The 15,727-nt window shown below is 35.8% G+C and overlaps 1 protein-coding gene across 2 annotated transcripts in view; it reads right to left on the reverse strand.

Moving 5' to 3' along the window:
• The window catches only part of LOC128858229 (scoloptoxin SSD14), a 94,283-nt gene extending 92,529 nt beyond the window's left edge, over window positions 1–1,754 (reverse strand). For both annotated transcript variants that reach the window (XM_054094314.1, XM_054094317.1), the window contains exon 1: window positions 974–1,754. In XM_054094314.1, coding sequence (XP_053950289.1) covers window positions 974–1,041 — 68 coding nt within the window. In that variant the 5' untranslated portion in view covers window positions 1,042–1,754. The remainder of the gene's footprint in view (window positions 1–973) is intronic.
• Window positions 1,755–15,727: the final 13,973 nt, after the last annotated feature.

Raw genomic sequence — 15,727 nt, forward strand, 5'->3', positions numbered from 1 at the left:
GATATGCTTTTATGTACTACGAGTAGTGTCAGATACGGGTTCCACGTGCGAAAGTCTACAGAAACGGACGGAAAGGGACAAACCAAAACTCCAGCTTTGTATAATCTAAACAGACTACTTTGTTGTTTGAGTCTTGAGTTAAGTTGATCTTTAAAAAGTGTAGGACAATGTCTATACGCAAAATCTTTGATCAATTTCCAATTCTTGTAAGCAGCTTGAAGTCACCTAATTTGGCTTATTTTAAACTGAAGCACTTGCGTCTGCGATATTTTCGGTACTCCGACTTTTTAATTGTTCAATGCGTTTGTACTCAAAATACCTTGCGTCCAAAATACCTTGTGTCGGCACGGCTTTTACTGTTTGTTCTAATGAAAAAATTGTTAGAGAATTACGAAAATTATTTTTTCCCCCAGATTTTAACAAAAAAATAATTTATTGCGGATTATTCCGTTCTTGGTGATAAAAGAGAGTTTTTGTTCACGGATTATTCCATCGAATGATGCAAAAGGGTTAATAGAGGATGTGTTGATTAAAGTGTATTTGAATAACGAACTGTCTGGTGGTATGATTAATTTGACCAAAAATTGGAAAAAGCGTGACCATCGACTCAGAACTCTAACGCTTCCATGACAGTCGATTCTGCAGTACCGAAACAACCTGGGACAACCTGATGCTGTTTCAACAACAACAACTCAGAATTTCGGTATTAACATTTACAAATTTCCAAAGTTGCTTATTTGTGAACTTCTTTATAAAAAATTGTAAGCCTGGAATGGTCAGACATTTCCAGATGGCAAACAAATGGTTGCGTTTGCTTGAAATTACTACACTGTTTTGCACCTATTGAAAAACTCTTTACAAAGATTTTTGTTATAAAATATTTTTTGCAATCGTAGATCACTTTCATTCACTTCCATGCAATTATGCACACACACACATACACTAGCTTATCAAACTCATTATGCCAACTTACGAGTTGAGCGATGCATTTGTGGAGTTCGTTGAATTTAAAGCTGAAGCGCTGCATGCCGTGGAATGCATCTTGGAGCTTTACTATTTCCTTTTAGCGCGTGAAAAAACTAGCTGACTTCAGCAAAGAAACCAAGAATTTCCGCTTGCAATGAAGATTTTACACAAATTCGCACAATAGTATTTTATTTTTGCAAATATAAAATATTTAGTTTTAAATAAAAGGTAACACTTTCCACGTTCTTTCAACAAAAAAGTGCGAATACGTGATTTCAATTAATGAGTACACACAACTATTGTATTTTTTTTTGCGCGCGAGTGTGTCAGCTCTTACTTAGAATATAATAGAGTAAAGCAATTTTCATTTCATACCCAAACAAATATTTACATAAATTTAAATGTTTTTACAGTAGTGTGCAAGACGGCGGCGATATGAGTCGTGGGATCAATAAGTATGTAATAAGTGTCATATTTTTATTCTACACCATTATACATATGTATACATATATTTGAATGCACACAGGCACGTGTTTGTTGTTATAATGCGCGTTCACACTGCTTAGACACGTTTTGCATGCACTACTTCATTCGAGTTGTATTGTAACTTTTGTCAACTTTTACAAACAATTTTAAATTTTCACCAATTATTATCGCACTTCTTTTCACACCTTATGTATGTATGTATGTGCAAATGTAAGTATTTTGCATTATCTTCTGCTATATATTTTTCATCCCGCGCACGAACAATAGTCAATAGCCACAACAGTTAGCGCTCTACACCACACGCGTTCACAACGAAACTGAAAGTGAGCTGCTAAGGCGAAGATTTTCCACTGTAAAGCCCCAAAAATGTAGCAACAAATCGCGTAACTTGAATAAGCAACAGGCCGAAAACGAACAGCTCCAGCATTCAATTTGGGATGATCAATCTGACAGTGAGCAATAAGCAGCTACAAATACATACAATTACATTTTTACATACATACATACATGAATATATGTAGACATACTTATTTGCTTATGTGGATTTGTGTATTTCTACTTTGGTTATTTTTTTCTGCCACTACTCACACCTTTTGCGCCAATTCACCACTGCCAATTGTTGCTCAGTAGCAGTCATAATTTTTTGCTAATATAAGTTTATATCTTTAACCCTTGATGCTTTCCATTTCAATTCTACCGGGCTATTCGGGTCATGTTCTTCGATTTCGATGTAACTGAAATATGTTGCTCTCTGGTCAAAATAATGAGACACGTATTTTTTTGTTCGCCCGAAAAAATTTTTTTTAAGCTTTATCGGCAATTTTGTTTTTCGGCTCAAAATCGATTTTTTTTTAATTATATATTATAAGAAATTTTTTTTTTAAATGCTCATAACTTAGTCAAAAATGAACCGATTTGAATGATTCTGGGTTCAAAATAATCGTAATTACTTACACGAGCGATTTCATGTAGAAACAGTTGCAAAAAAGTAGTTGCAAATTTTTTATTTTGCTTTTAACTCTAATTTGAATTACTCTATTTGTATCTTAATTTGTGTTATAATTCTGTTCTGAGGTAGTTGACTATGACTGATCGTTCGATTTGCTATTACTTCATTATAGGTCTCTTTGTCATTAAAATTTATTTTATACTTTTTAGCTCGATTGGCAATAAAAGCGGGTTTTTTAGTTTTTTTAAACTATTTTTTTATTCTGTTTCACCGAGATTCGAACCAACGTTCTATCTGTGAATTCCGAATGGTGGTCACGCACCAACCCATTCGGCTACGGCGGCCGCACAAGAATGCACAAGAAAAAAAAATGTGGCAATATCACTCAAATCACTCCTTTAATTTTTGACTCTTAATGAAACCCTCTTTAATACACTTTAGTTTTGAAGAGAAGTTTTTTTCCATGGAAATGAGTGAACTTTTGAGGGGATTATAACTATGTTGTATGCCTGCTAGCTCCTGAAAGTTACCATAAAACTACCATAAAAACTTTGACTGATTGACTAAAAATCGTAAAAGTTTCTCAAATACATACGTCACAGCCGTGGGTCTGAGAGGGTTAATCTAACGTTGGCTGCGATGCTTGGTAACGGTCGGTGGTGGTGTCGGCGTTATTCATCACACCTCAACGTTGTTGGCATACTGAGCGGCTGCCGGTTGCCGCGAATGTTTGTTTGCGTTGTACGGATGGCTAACGTTTTGTGTATTTTCTCTTGGTTTGTTGTTATAGATTTTGCAGTATTCATACACTGCCGGTGTACATCTATATCGTTAGTACGGAATGATAATGTGCAAAACAAAAATAGCTAACGAAGAATGATGGAAAAATGTGTACATATAAAGCTAAAGCCTACGAGTCCTCGTACATATATGGGCTCAATTCAAACAATCGGTAGAATTACGAAGAATACAGAGTGTGGACCATTTCATGAGGAATGAGATATGTATGTATGCATGTATATAGTAGGTATATTTTTCTTTGCAAGTCGTAAGAAAATATTTTTGTTTTATTCTGATTCTATTTTAACTTTGCCGATATTATTTATTTTATAAGCTGGCCAAATCAAGATTTTATTTGAATTTAATAATTCTTAATGGGCAAAATTAATCATCTAATGTTCTTTTTGAATAAACTTTTTTACTAAATAAAAAAATGATTTTGAGTTGTGTGGAACATTTTAACCCTCTAATTGTTATTTTAAAGAGTTTTTGTAAAATTTATTTTAGAAATGATCAATAAGGCAATCAGGTAGAAGCTGTAAAACTAAAATGTTCTACAAAAAATGTCTCCTTAAACTTTACGAAAGGTCTTTGAAGACAGGAATTGTTTTCGAAATCATATTATATATAACAAAAAAAATTATAGTTTTCAACTCGCTGGCGATATGCCGTACGCAGCATTTGTAAGAGTTTAATTAAGCCTAAAGAAGGAAAGAGATGCCTAGATGTAAGTAGTGAACAACATTAGACGGTATCTTTCTTACGGCATTTTTTACACTTGTCAAGTAGACAGACTTTTCACGAAAGTACAATGAGTTAAAATTATTGATACTTACTCGGCCGCCGTAGCCCAATGGGTTGGTGTGTGACTACCATTCGGAATTCACAGAGAGAACGTAGGTTCGAATCTCGGTGAAACAAAATGAAGAAAAAGTTTTTTTCTAATAGCGGTCGCCCCTCGGTAGGCAATGGCAAACCTCCGAGTGTATTTCTGCTATGAAAAAGCTCCACATGAAAAATATCTGCCATTCGGAGTCGGTTTGAAACTGTAGGTCCCTCCATTTGTGGAACAACATCAACACGCACGCCACAAATAGGAAGATGAGCTCCTCGATATAACTCGATATTTTTATTCAAAAGCTATTTTTTAGCATAAAATCAAATATAACATTTTCGCTTACGAGCTTTATTTATTCTTTTTTTCAATAAGTTAAAAGGTTCATCTTCCCCAAAAGATGGAATTAACTCGTCAAAACCTTCGTGCGATTATTTATTATGATTTTCGACCTTGGGAGTGGATTGATCAACTTATTTCGACTTTTGGCGTTGAAGTACCCCACTTAGGCAAACTCAGACAATCGCTGATACAACGAGTTCCAACGTGGCCGGCCATCCTTACAGCACGAATTTCCACTAGACAAACCTACAACATTCAATTCTCAGTGGTGCACAACCACTTGTTTGCCAAACGTTTTCAGAGAATCAAGGAAAATCAACCGCCGAATATGAATCGTCCTTCACGAAGGCAATACGAACTCTCACATATCGACATACACAAGAAACTTTTTAAGCACTCAAAAGATTGAATTAATGGGTCATCCGCCTTACAGCCCTGATTTGGTGGCACCTTATGATACCTTTTTGTTCCCGAACATCAAAAATAAATGCATGGTCAATGCTTAAAGAAGCTGTTGAAGCCTTTATACAGCTTATTTTAGTGGCATCCATTTCTAAGTGGTAAAAGAGCTTTAAAAATTGGTTCAAGCGAATGCAGAAATGTATTGACTTACAAAGATGATATTTTGAAAAACAATAAAGCCATTTTCCTCATTATTTTACTGTATTTTCATTACTGAGCGCAAAATACAAAAGGCAACTCTCGCAATATTGTATTTATTAATTTGAATTATCACTGAGCCGTAAAATTAGGACTGCTTGGTACAATTTTAGCGTCTGATGATCTTTGAGGAATTTTGTAGTTGTTGTAGAACGCCTTGTAACAGATCGGGTTTATCTGTTGCTTCCGCTCGATAGAGTCTCCTATGTTGCTTCTTGTGCATTGAGATGGGCATATTTGCCATTATAGTAGCTCGATGGGTGGGAGCGCGGCGAGTCTTTTTTATTCACTTTTCAACAACTGGATCTCCGCAACCAAAAGTCATTGCAATAAAGCCATCGAATTCGGCTACCTCATGTAAAGAGTGGTTAAGTTTCAAGGGCCGGTGTTGATTTTGAATAAAATACATTTTTTTTAGGAAATAATTGTCACTTCTCTTTACTATGATAATACTGGTATGGCTCAATTATGTGTGGAACAAAATATTGGCCAAATGGCCGCCGCGGTTTCGGCGGCACACCTCCATCCGATGGTCCAAATTTTCGATGACGCTGAGGCATAATTGAGGTTCTATACCGTTAATGTGCCGAATTATATCATCCTTTAGCTCTTGAATTGTTGCTGGCTTATCGACATACACCTTTTCTTTCAAATAACCCCAAAGAAAGAAGTCCAACGTTGTCGTTGACGTTTAGGTGTGGTTCACATTCAACATCGGCTCTTGAAATTTAACCACCCTTTATAATGGAACAGTGCACCTTGTCCAGCGGTTAGATCTCAATGTACGGACGATGTTCTTTGATCAATTTTGTTTGTTACTCTTCGAATTGATGGTATCTCATCATAAACACTCTCATTTACTGGCAACCTAAATGCAAAGCGAATGGGAGAAGAAGAAATCAGTTGTTTTAATAACACTACCTTGTATATGTACGCCTTGGTTCTTATGGTTGTTGTAGCGGTTGCAGCAGCAAAAAAATTCTCCGTACATGTATGGGGAATGATATTAATTCGTGTCGTTCCGCTAACGAAGACTCGACTGAAGTGGGCACGAGATTAGAGTGGTCAACGTTTTCTCTTGGTATGTTGAATGTACGGTGATCGCAGTCCTACGTCGCATTTGTTATCCGAATTAGTTTGGTTATCTACTTTTCCTAGTGTCTGCTATTATGTCACATCTGTGATTTCCAAAACGTATCTATGCATTTACGAAATTATAAATACTTCGATACAAGGATGATAAATTACAAGGCATACCAATTCGAAGCAAAGTTTTGAGAGTAACTTCGGCTGACTCGTCATCGGGGACTCGGCGGCAGAATTCTTTCCGTTCATTTCACACGTACTTACTACATTCGTTCAATCAGTTGCTGCTAAGACGGTAACGACGTACCTGAACAATGAATGCGTTGAATTTCTCATTATATTACCAACACAATCCCAGTTTTATCGTAAACAAACGACTGTTACATCTCTGGTTACGTTAGCCAATCAGCTGATACCTTCAAATTAGCTGAGAGCCGATTAACGATCTGATGTTGGCCACACCTTCTGAATGCATTTCACAATGAGTTTGATACTAAGGTGAATTCGTACATATAAATATATTGTATCTGTAATTTGGTGGTTTAAAATCAGCTGATTACTTTCCACAAGTTTTCTCCATCAAATAAAAATGAAACATATTTTGTTTCCGAATAAGTTGTTTATTAAATAAAAAATATATATCTATTTTTAGTGATGGAAATCTTTATTTTGACCTTTACACACTCCATTGCTTGTCTATTTGTGATGTTATCTACTGCAGCTCTATAGTTCGCAAGTGCGAAATATGTTTCAGGTACGACGCCTTTTGCAAAAATTATAAATCTTCCGATGTCTTTTCTGTGACTTGATTTATTTATAATATTGTTCTTTTCCGCCTATACAAGTCACAGCAGCTTCCACCATCGGAAGCATTCTTCAGCATAGAAACGCACAATTTATATACATATGTATGTATGTGTGAATAGCAGTTTCTCAAAAGTTCTATCTACCCTTTGCAAAATACTCCTTGTGGCAAAGAAATTTTTGAGTTTATAAATTGTAGATTTATTCTGATTTTCGTTTGCTGCTTTTGGGCGCATTCCTTCCGTTAGTTTGTTGATTTTGCTACAGCTCTGGTATGTTATTTGTTTCTTTGCTTTTGTTGTTGTTCCCTTTTTTTGCTTTTACTTGGTAACGCATTTCAACTACGAGTACGTTTGTGGTAAGGCGTCATGTGAGATTTTCCATATGGCGTTGATCTTTTACTATATCCCTTCTGCCCCCTTACTCTTCGGCCGCTGCTGATGCTGCTTCACGCACGTTTCCTACAAAATTCCAATATCTTCCACTTGACGTTTCGCTTTGTTATTTTTGTGTTATTCTTCCACTGTTCTTATGAAGTGTTGCCGATTGAATTGTAGCCTACGCACTTTAAATGCTAACCCAACACAACTGTTGGGGAGGAAGAGTTAGGCGGCCAAGCTTAAGCGGTTCAAGTTGCAAAGCATTCACAAACATAGATACATATTTGAATATACATATGTATGTATGTATGTATCCACATGCATAAGTGAGTGTACATATGTAATTTTATACGATGACCCATTTGACATTCGCACAAGTGGTCTTGTTTAATGGAGTATCAAATTGCCCTCTGCGGAACCGACTAGCCGCTGACTGCTGCTTAACTTCAATCCCTACTCTTGTACTCATACCGAAACTAACAAACATATGTTATGTGTATATTTGCATGTGTGTAGATAGACACATTTTTGTGCTGTAGTGCCAGTTGAATTAGACAATTTGATTGTTGTGACAAGCCCGGAATTTATGGCACAGTTTGATGTCTTCATTAGGTGCTCGTGTTTCCTGCCTTTTTATTTCGGATTTATTCCGGGCATTTACGCACACTCGTTATGTGTGTATGTTTATGTGTCTAATATGTATTGAAGCAGCAGCGCCAATCGAATTAAAAAGGCATATAATTTCACTTTATTAATTTTAAAGCACTCGCTCATTCAATAAATTAGTCTTAAATTAATGAAAATTAAATTCATTAATGTTTAATCTGACACAGCCGTAGACATAAAATCTCTTACATATAAAGCTAAAACTGTCTATGTATGTAAGTATTTTAATTGCAGCAATAAAACAACTGGGTCAATTTGAGTGCCAAATTCGTTAATGGGCCGATAAATTACAAGGTGATTCCATAAAAGAACGTTTAAATTTTGATTAGTATTAAAAATGGTGATATACTTCTACTAATTTTTTTTTTATAGCTCAGGCTTTAGTATTTAATTAAATTTAGACAAAATCAATATTATATGTTATTCAAGCAATAGTCAGAAAAATTTAAAAATAATCAAAAAAATTTACTCAAAAGTAGAAATATCCTATGGACGTGAACTTTTTCCATTTTTACACTCACGGGATTTTCCAGATCTCTTTATTTCACTCCCTGGATCCCGAGGTTGGGCCCGGTGCTTAGACGTTCACAATTTTGAACAACTTAACAAAATGCCGGTAATCGAAGGATTTTAGGTAAATAATCACAGAATTCTCGGGACTTAAAAATACCGAAAACCCTACACCTCGGGCTCCCGAGTTTGACATCCCTAATATATACCGATTGATTATTTCTCATCATATTTTGTTCTAATTTTTGTTCAATTTAACATCAAATACTCATGGTTTAGCATTCTATTCTAACTTATTTGTTTGGGCCGAATAAACTATACAGAATATCAAATTAACAACCGTAGGTTGCAACCATTAAGGTTGCAAAATAAACATTTTATAATAAAGCATATACATATACTCCTCTAAATGTACTAAATAAAAAAATAGTATGAAACATTATCAAAATATTAAGAATTTATTTTTCTGACTACTACTTTTTTTCTTCTTTTAATGGTAATTAATTATGATATTTATAACCAACCTATACCATAGAATTTAAGACACAATAAAAGAGTACTCCATATACACAGTTTCAGCGTAAGGCCTCGACGCTATCGCTTGCTGTTACAATTAGTTTATAAGATTTACTATTTTTTTATTTTTTTTTAATAAATAAATAAATAAATTAAGATATTTTCTGCTTGTAATCGGGTACTAACACAAGTGTATAAAAATTGTAATTAAGAACAGAGACTTTTTGGTGCCCTGGCTCAACTCAAAATGATCAAAATAGCCAACATTTGAGTTTTTCTAAAATATGTACCATGGACAGAAAACTTTTCTATGTAAAATCGTTTGAACTTCCATTTTCGATTAGAATTCCAACTTCCACATTTATATCACAGAATTGTAAAATAGTTTATTGGCCATTCTTTCCTCTATGGTCACAAAACTGAGAAGTTTTTAATAGGATTTTAATAGAAATGATTAAAACTTCATCTGCTTGTTTTGTCATTAATATGGTACAAAAAGATTAAGACCAAGCCTTCATTTAGGACGTTCGTCCATTGGAGTGAACGTCAAGGTTTAGCGGCAGAGTTTCTATTTCACCACAAGACCGACACCGAATTTGCCCTCCGTTACAAGACAGCTGTAATAAATGTCATAATGCGTAAGCTCCATTCGTTCCATTTCCCGTGATGTCAGTCTTAGTCTTCCCGAAAACATCAACTAGACGAGCAGAGACATCTTCTCAATAAAAAGTTTGGACGTTCTAGGTACATGTCCACAGTACATAGCTTTCAAATCATTTGCCGTGGTCATCATTTTAAACGCGGAACTCTCAAGCGAAACATTTTTGTAGTGTTCATTCTGGGTTTTTCATTTACAATCATAGATCCTGAAAAACTTGGCATTCTTACATTAGCTTTCTCCAAAATTGAGTTCCGGTGCTACCCGCAAGATATTTGGGTAAACTCGGAAGTTGTGAGCTGTTTCAGCCCATATACAGAGGAATCATCCTTTCTACTATCAAGTGAATGACGATCAGCAACTTTTGCCACTTGCATAAACTTCAACACCCGGAACCAACCCCCTGTTAGGTTAGGTTAGGTCCTAACCTATCCACCTGTTACATCACTTTAAAAAATGATCATCTCTCAAATTGCCCATTTTATACTTGTTTACCTTGGAGAAAATATTTTTTGTATAATCGGTTTCAATAGAGAATAAACATTTTGAAGAGCTTCTTTTGCGATAGAATTTTCGATCAAATGGTATTATTTCCAGTTTATCGAAGGAATTGAAGACTTCAGCTCATTTCTTAGCACCATTGTATAAAATGTTTGACGCAGCCAAGAGTACTAGTAGATGGGGAATTGATAAATCATAACTATGGTTCATCTGCCTGGCGTAATTTTCTTTTTAAATACCACAATAAGATGGTACGATGATAATAGTCCGATTTTATTCTATGCCTATATTTCTTCATTGGAAAACGAGGACCAATCTAGACAGGACACTACTGCAACCATAATCACAAATAAGTTTGGGGAATTATGGAAATCGAGTTAGTGAGTTAGGCATGTTGCATGCGGCATTCATTCGGGGAAACTCAAACAAACCACTCGATGGATAGCTCACATTCTAATATCCGTTTCAAAAAAATCATGGTGATACTAATTTCCATTATATGCAGTCTCTTTCGGTGCGAGCTGTGTGAAGGAAATTCCTCAATAGATATTGGCATAGAGATTCCCATACCATCTATGATGAAAGTCATATTGTTCTACAGTTTGCAATAAGCGCCCGAAAATCATAACATCCGACAGTGGGAAAACCTTACGGGCTACATGCTCCCAATTGATACGTGAAGAGTCATTTGTGATTACGTTACATGCATCCTTATGGTCTTTAAGGCGTGCTTAAGGGGTCCCGGTAGTCTAGAGCTCGAAAAGTTAGGGTATTTTCAGGAATTTTTTTTACAATAAAAAAAAATTAAAAACGAAGGGGTCCCGGTGGTCTAGAGCTCGAAAAGTTAGGGTATTTTCAGGAATTATTTTTACAATAAAAAAAATTAAAAACGATATTTAAACTTTTTAGGTTTTTTATTTAACTTCTTTTACATACAAAAAGGAAACAATTTTTTTTTTAATTTTAATAATTTTAAAAATGGCGCTGAAGTTGACCCTCCCAAAAAATTGGGCCTGGACGGTGTTGTCCATTTTGCCCTTTTCTATTTATCTGAAACACAAAAACCATAAAAAATATTAATCAGGATGACTGTAGCTATGTATGTACCGTACTAGGATAAAAAAAAAATTGAAAAATGGCGCGGTTTTGAATTCGACAATATAAATTTTTTTTTTGTTTTTTAATAAAAAAATACGAAATAATTGAAATAACAATATGATACTAGTACGGGCGATGGCCATTGATGTTGTGAACAACATACTAAAATTTCAGACGATTCCTTTGAATATTCTTCTTTTTTTTTGACAAGACCAGGAGTTAATTGTGTTTAAAGTTTTGAGAGTGGATATTTTCCATTGATGCCGTCTCGCGACGAATCTGCCTCTACCTGCTAAAACAGCCGTAGAATCGAAAATTCTGCGAAAATTCTTCCAAAACAGTGACAGTATATTCTTAAAAGCCAAAATATCAAAATATTCTAGACGTCTGCAATTAATCTATTGAATTCTATTCAAATGAAAATTTTAGACCACCGGACCCCTTAAGTCGAAAGACATTAATAAATTTGGAAATCTATGGGTAAAGTGGTACAGAGCCTTTCCTAAGTTTTAACTATGTATTTATTCTTTGTTTAATTTTGTTATAAAATGTTAGTTGCTTTAACAAAATCGGAATGTGCTCGGTCGGTCTAATAAAAGCGTGACCGCCATAACTTGGAAAGTATTTGACCAATTCGATTTTAACAAACTGCATTAAGTACTTACATATGAGCTTATAATATTTATAACACGCAATATATACATTAAAATGTATGGTCACCACAGTTAGCTTTAAAGCAACGTTTCTTCGAGCCATACTTTGTGTTAATTTCTGTTGTGGAGGTAAGCGGCTCCAAATCAGTCAAATTTGCTTTGCCAACTATTTTGCCGTTCATATTTGTTTGTCTTTGAGTTTATGCTTAGCTATTGCCCAAACACTTTCAACAGGGTTGACATAAGGCGACTGTGAAGGTCAGTCAAAGCACCACCTGCTTCGATGTTTGGGATCGTTGTAAAATCCATGGTTGTCTAGTTCTACCAAACATCTTCGCAGCTTATGGTAATACTGCTTTTGGACAAATTTTATTTATCAAATTTGCATTCAAAGACAAAGGTAAAAAAGACAAATAAATGAGCTTATACTTTTTTCCATACATGCAACCCCAAACAAAAACCATAGTTGGATCTTTAACAGTTATCGACGTATGCAACTATTCGTTCAAAAGGAAGATTCGTCCGCGAATATTACGTTTCCATAAATCCATTCTGAATTTGCTTTAGCCCATGCAAGTCTTCTTTCAATATCTGATAATGAGAATAGCAGTTTTTGAAATGTGCTTCGGCACGTCCTCGAATACATTAACACCAGTTTTCCTTATAACTGTTTCAGTTTCACGCAATGGAAAGTTCGCCTTTGGCGCAAACAAATCAATGAGTTGCTAACATTTTCAACTTCGGTTTGCCGTTGCACCCATTTATTTGTGAACGTCTTCGACTTCTTCAAATATTGTGCTGCAGATGCATGTGACATTTTTGGACCTTTAGGGTGTGTGCATTAGAACACTGTTTCAATTCGTTTTTCATATGTGGACTCATTTTGTAAAAGTAACGTACGCTTTCTAAATTGTTCACAAAACTATCAAATTGCACATCTCGTATTAGGCCTATTTAGCAGCATACATTTTTTTTTATAATGGAACTCTAGCGTGAATTGTGCCAGTCACGCTTCTTATACTAAACATACTATAACTCAAGGTTTCAAACTTTGAATAAATTAAAAACAAAACTCAAAATATTGCCATAAAAATTTCAAATTTATTATGCAGTTTTACAGCAAATTCAATTTTTTTATATAATATTAGGTGCTCCAGCATTGTGTTCTAGTCGATTCTAACATAACCTAAACGTCATAAACCAAGCTGTGGGCAAAAAGTAAGGTGAATTCATTTGTCAAACTTCGCGGGATTAAAATTTCGTTCTAGTTATTTTTTTCATGAGTTGGCAGCACTGTTAATAACATCTAAGCCAACTTTCATGTGAATGTCATTATCAGTAATATATTTACGCTTGTGTTTACCAAACGACCAAGAGTGCATTTTTCGATTTTTACAATGCCTGATTTGATTGAGCAGAGAAGTGCCATCAAATTTTGTTTGCGGAATGAAATTTCGGCTACGGAAACGTTTAGCATGTTGCAGAAGGCATTTGGTGATTCGACCATGTCGCAGAAAAATGTTTATAAGTGGTACAAAGACTTCAAAGAGGGTCGAGAAAGTGTTGATGACTTGGAGCGCACCGGACGACCATCGACGTCAACAGATGACCAACTCGTCAATAAAGTGAAGTAGTTAGTGCTCAAAAATCGTCGGTTGACTGTTAAAGACCTTACTAATATGATCGGAATATCAGAAGGATCTGTGAAAACCATTTTGAAAGACCATTTGGGCCTACGAAAAGTCAAATCTCGTTTGGTACCGAAAACTCTCAATTTCTTGGAAAAAAGTCGTCGCGTTGATGTGTATGAAACAATGCTTTCAGACTATCAGGACAAGCTCAAATGCATCATTACGGGAGATGAGACTTGAATTTATGCTTACGACCCTGAAACAACCGACCAATCAAGCGAATATCGTGCTAAAGGCGAGGTCACCCGAAAAGAGCACGTCAAAGTCGTTCAAAAATTAAGGTCCTGATGACAGTTGTTTCCGATTTTCGTGGTGTGGTGCACTATGAATTCCTTCCACCTGGCCAAACTGTTAATAGGGAATATTATTTGAGCGTTATGCGTCGTTTACGTGAAGCAATTCGTCTAAAAAGACCAGAATTATGGGCCAACAACTCTTGGTTTTTGCATCACGATAATGGACCGTCTCACACTGCTCTCGTTCTTCGTGACCATTTCGCCAAAAATTCCACGCATATCGTTCCGCAATCACCATATTCGCCTGATTTGACTCCGTGTGACTTCTGGCTATTCCCAAAACTCAAGAGACCACTCCGGGGAACGCGTTTCGAGTCGATTGAGGAGATAAAAGCTGAATCGAAGAAGGGGCTGATGGCTACTCCGGAAATGGACTATTTGGCATGTTTCGGGGATTGGAAAAATCGTTAGCATATGTGTATTTCATCGAGAGGGGATTATTTTGAAGGGGATGAAATTGATTTACAAGAATAAATAAAGATTTTTCATTTACAACCAAATTACCAACCTTACTTTTTGCCCACAGTAGTACGGTAAACAAACTACTTCGATACATTAGTGATTTTGTTTTGATATCACATACTTTTGGTTTTGTGAAAATGTCTGATTTTGTGCCGAATAATCGTCATTTGCGGGAAGTGTTGATTTTCCTATTTCATTCGAAAAAAACGGCGGCTGAAGCGCATTGAGAGCTACAAAAAATGTATGGAGATGGTGCTTTAAGTGAAACAATGTGCCGAGGTTGGTTCTGTCGCTTCAAATGCGATGATTTTAATGTTGACGACCGTCCGCGTGAAGGAAGTCCAAAAACCTTCGAAGACGCTGAATTGGAGGCTTTACTCACTGAAGATCCGTGTCAAGCGCAAGAAGAGTTTGCTTCAGTATTAGGAGCAATCCATTTCCAAGCGATTGTATGCTTTGGAAATGATTCAGAGACAGGGGACTTGGGTTCCTTATGAGTTAAAACCAAGGGATGTTGAACGTTTTTTTTCGCCTGTGAACAACTGCTCCAGCGTCAAAAAAGGAAGGGTTTTCTTCATCGCATCGTCACGGCTGATGAAAAATGTATTCATTACAACAACAATATTATGCTATGTATTTGGTGGGACCAGATTGGTGTTATTTATTATGAACTGTTAAAACCAAGCGAAACCATCACTGGAGATCGGTATCGACTTCAATTGATGCTATTGAGCCGAGCACTGCGCGAGAAGCGGCCGCAATACGCGGCGAGGCATGAACAAGTGTTTCTACAGCATGACAACGCTCGGTCCCACGTTGCCAAACCTATTCAAACCTATGTACCTGGAAACACTTAAATGGGAAATCTACCCCACCCGCCATATTCTTCGGATATTGCGCCGTCCGATTATTACCTGTTCCGATCGATGGCACATGGTCTAGCTGACCAGCAGTTCCATTCATATAAAGACATAAAAAAATGGCTTCATCCGTGGATAGCCTCAAAAGATGAACAGTTTTATCGCGACGGTATAAGAGATCTACCAGAAAGATGGGAAAAAATAGTAGCCAGCGATGGGCAATACTTTCAATGATTCACTGGTAACCATTTTTTCAGAATAAAGTTGTATTTTCATCAAAAAAAGAGCGGGAACTTAGCTGCGCACCTTATAACATTGTTCTAGTTAAAGTGGCCCAAAATTCGAGTTTATTTTTGATAACTTTTTGTTGACCTTTTTATGTATTTTGCTCCAAATTATCTAAAGATTCTTTTTAAAAATTTGAAACCAAGAATAAAATTTTTCGGAATTTTCTCATATTTGAACAAAGTTTGAAGCTTTAAATTATATGGTGAAGTATTTACATATGCATATTTATATAAAAAGAAA

Source organism: Anastrepha ludens, chromosome 3 (genome assembly GCF_028408465.1).
Source record: "Anastrepha ludens isolate Willacy chromosome 3, idAnaLude1.1, whole genome shotgun sequence".
Taxonomy (NCBI): domain Eukaryota; kingdom Metazoa; phylum Arthropoda; class Insecta; order Diptera; family Tephritidae; genus Anastrepha; species Anastrepha ludens.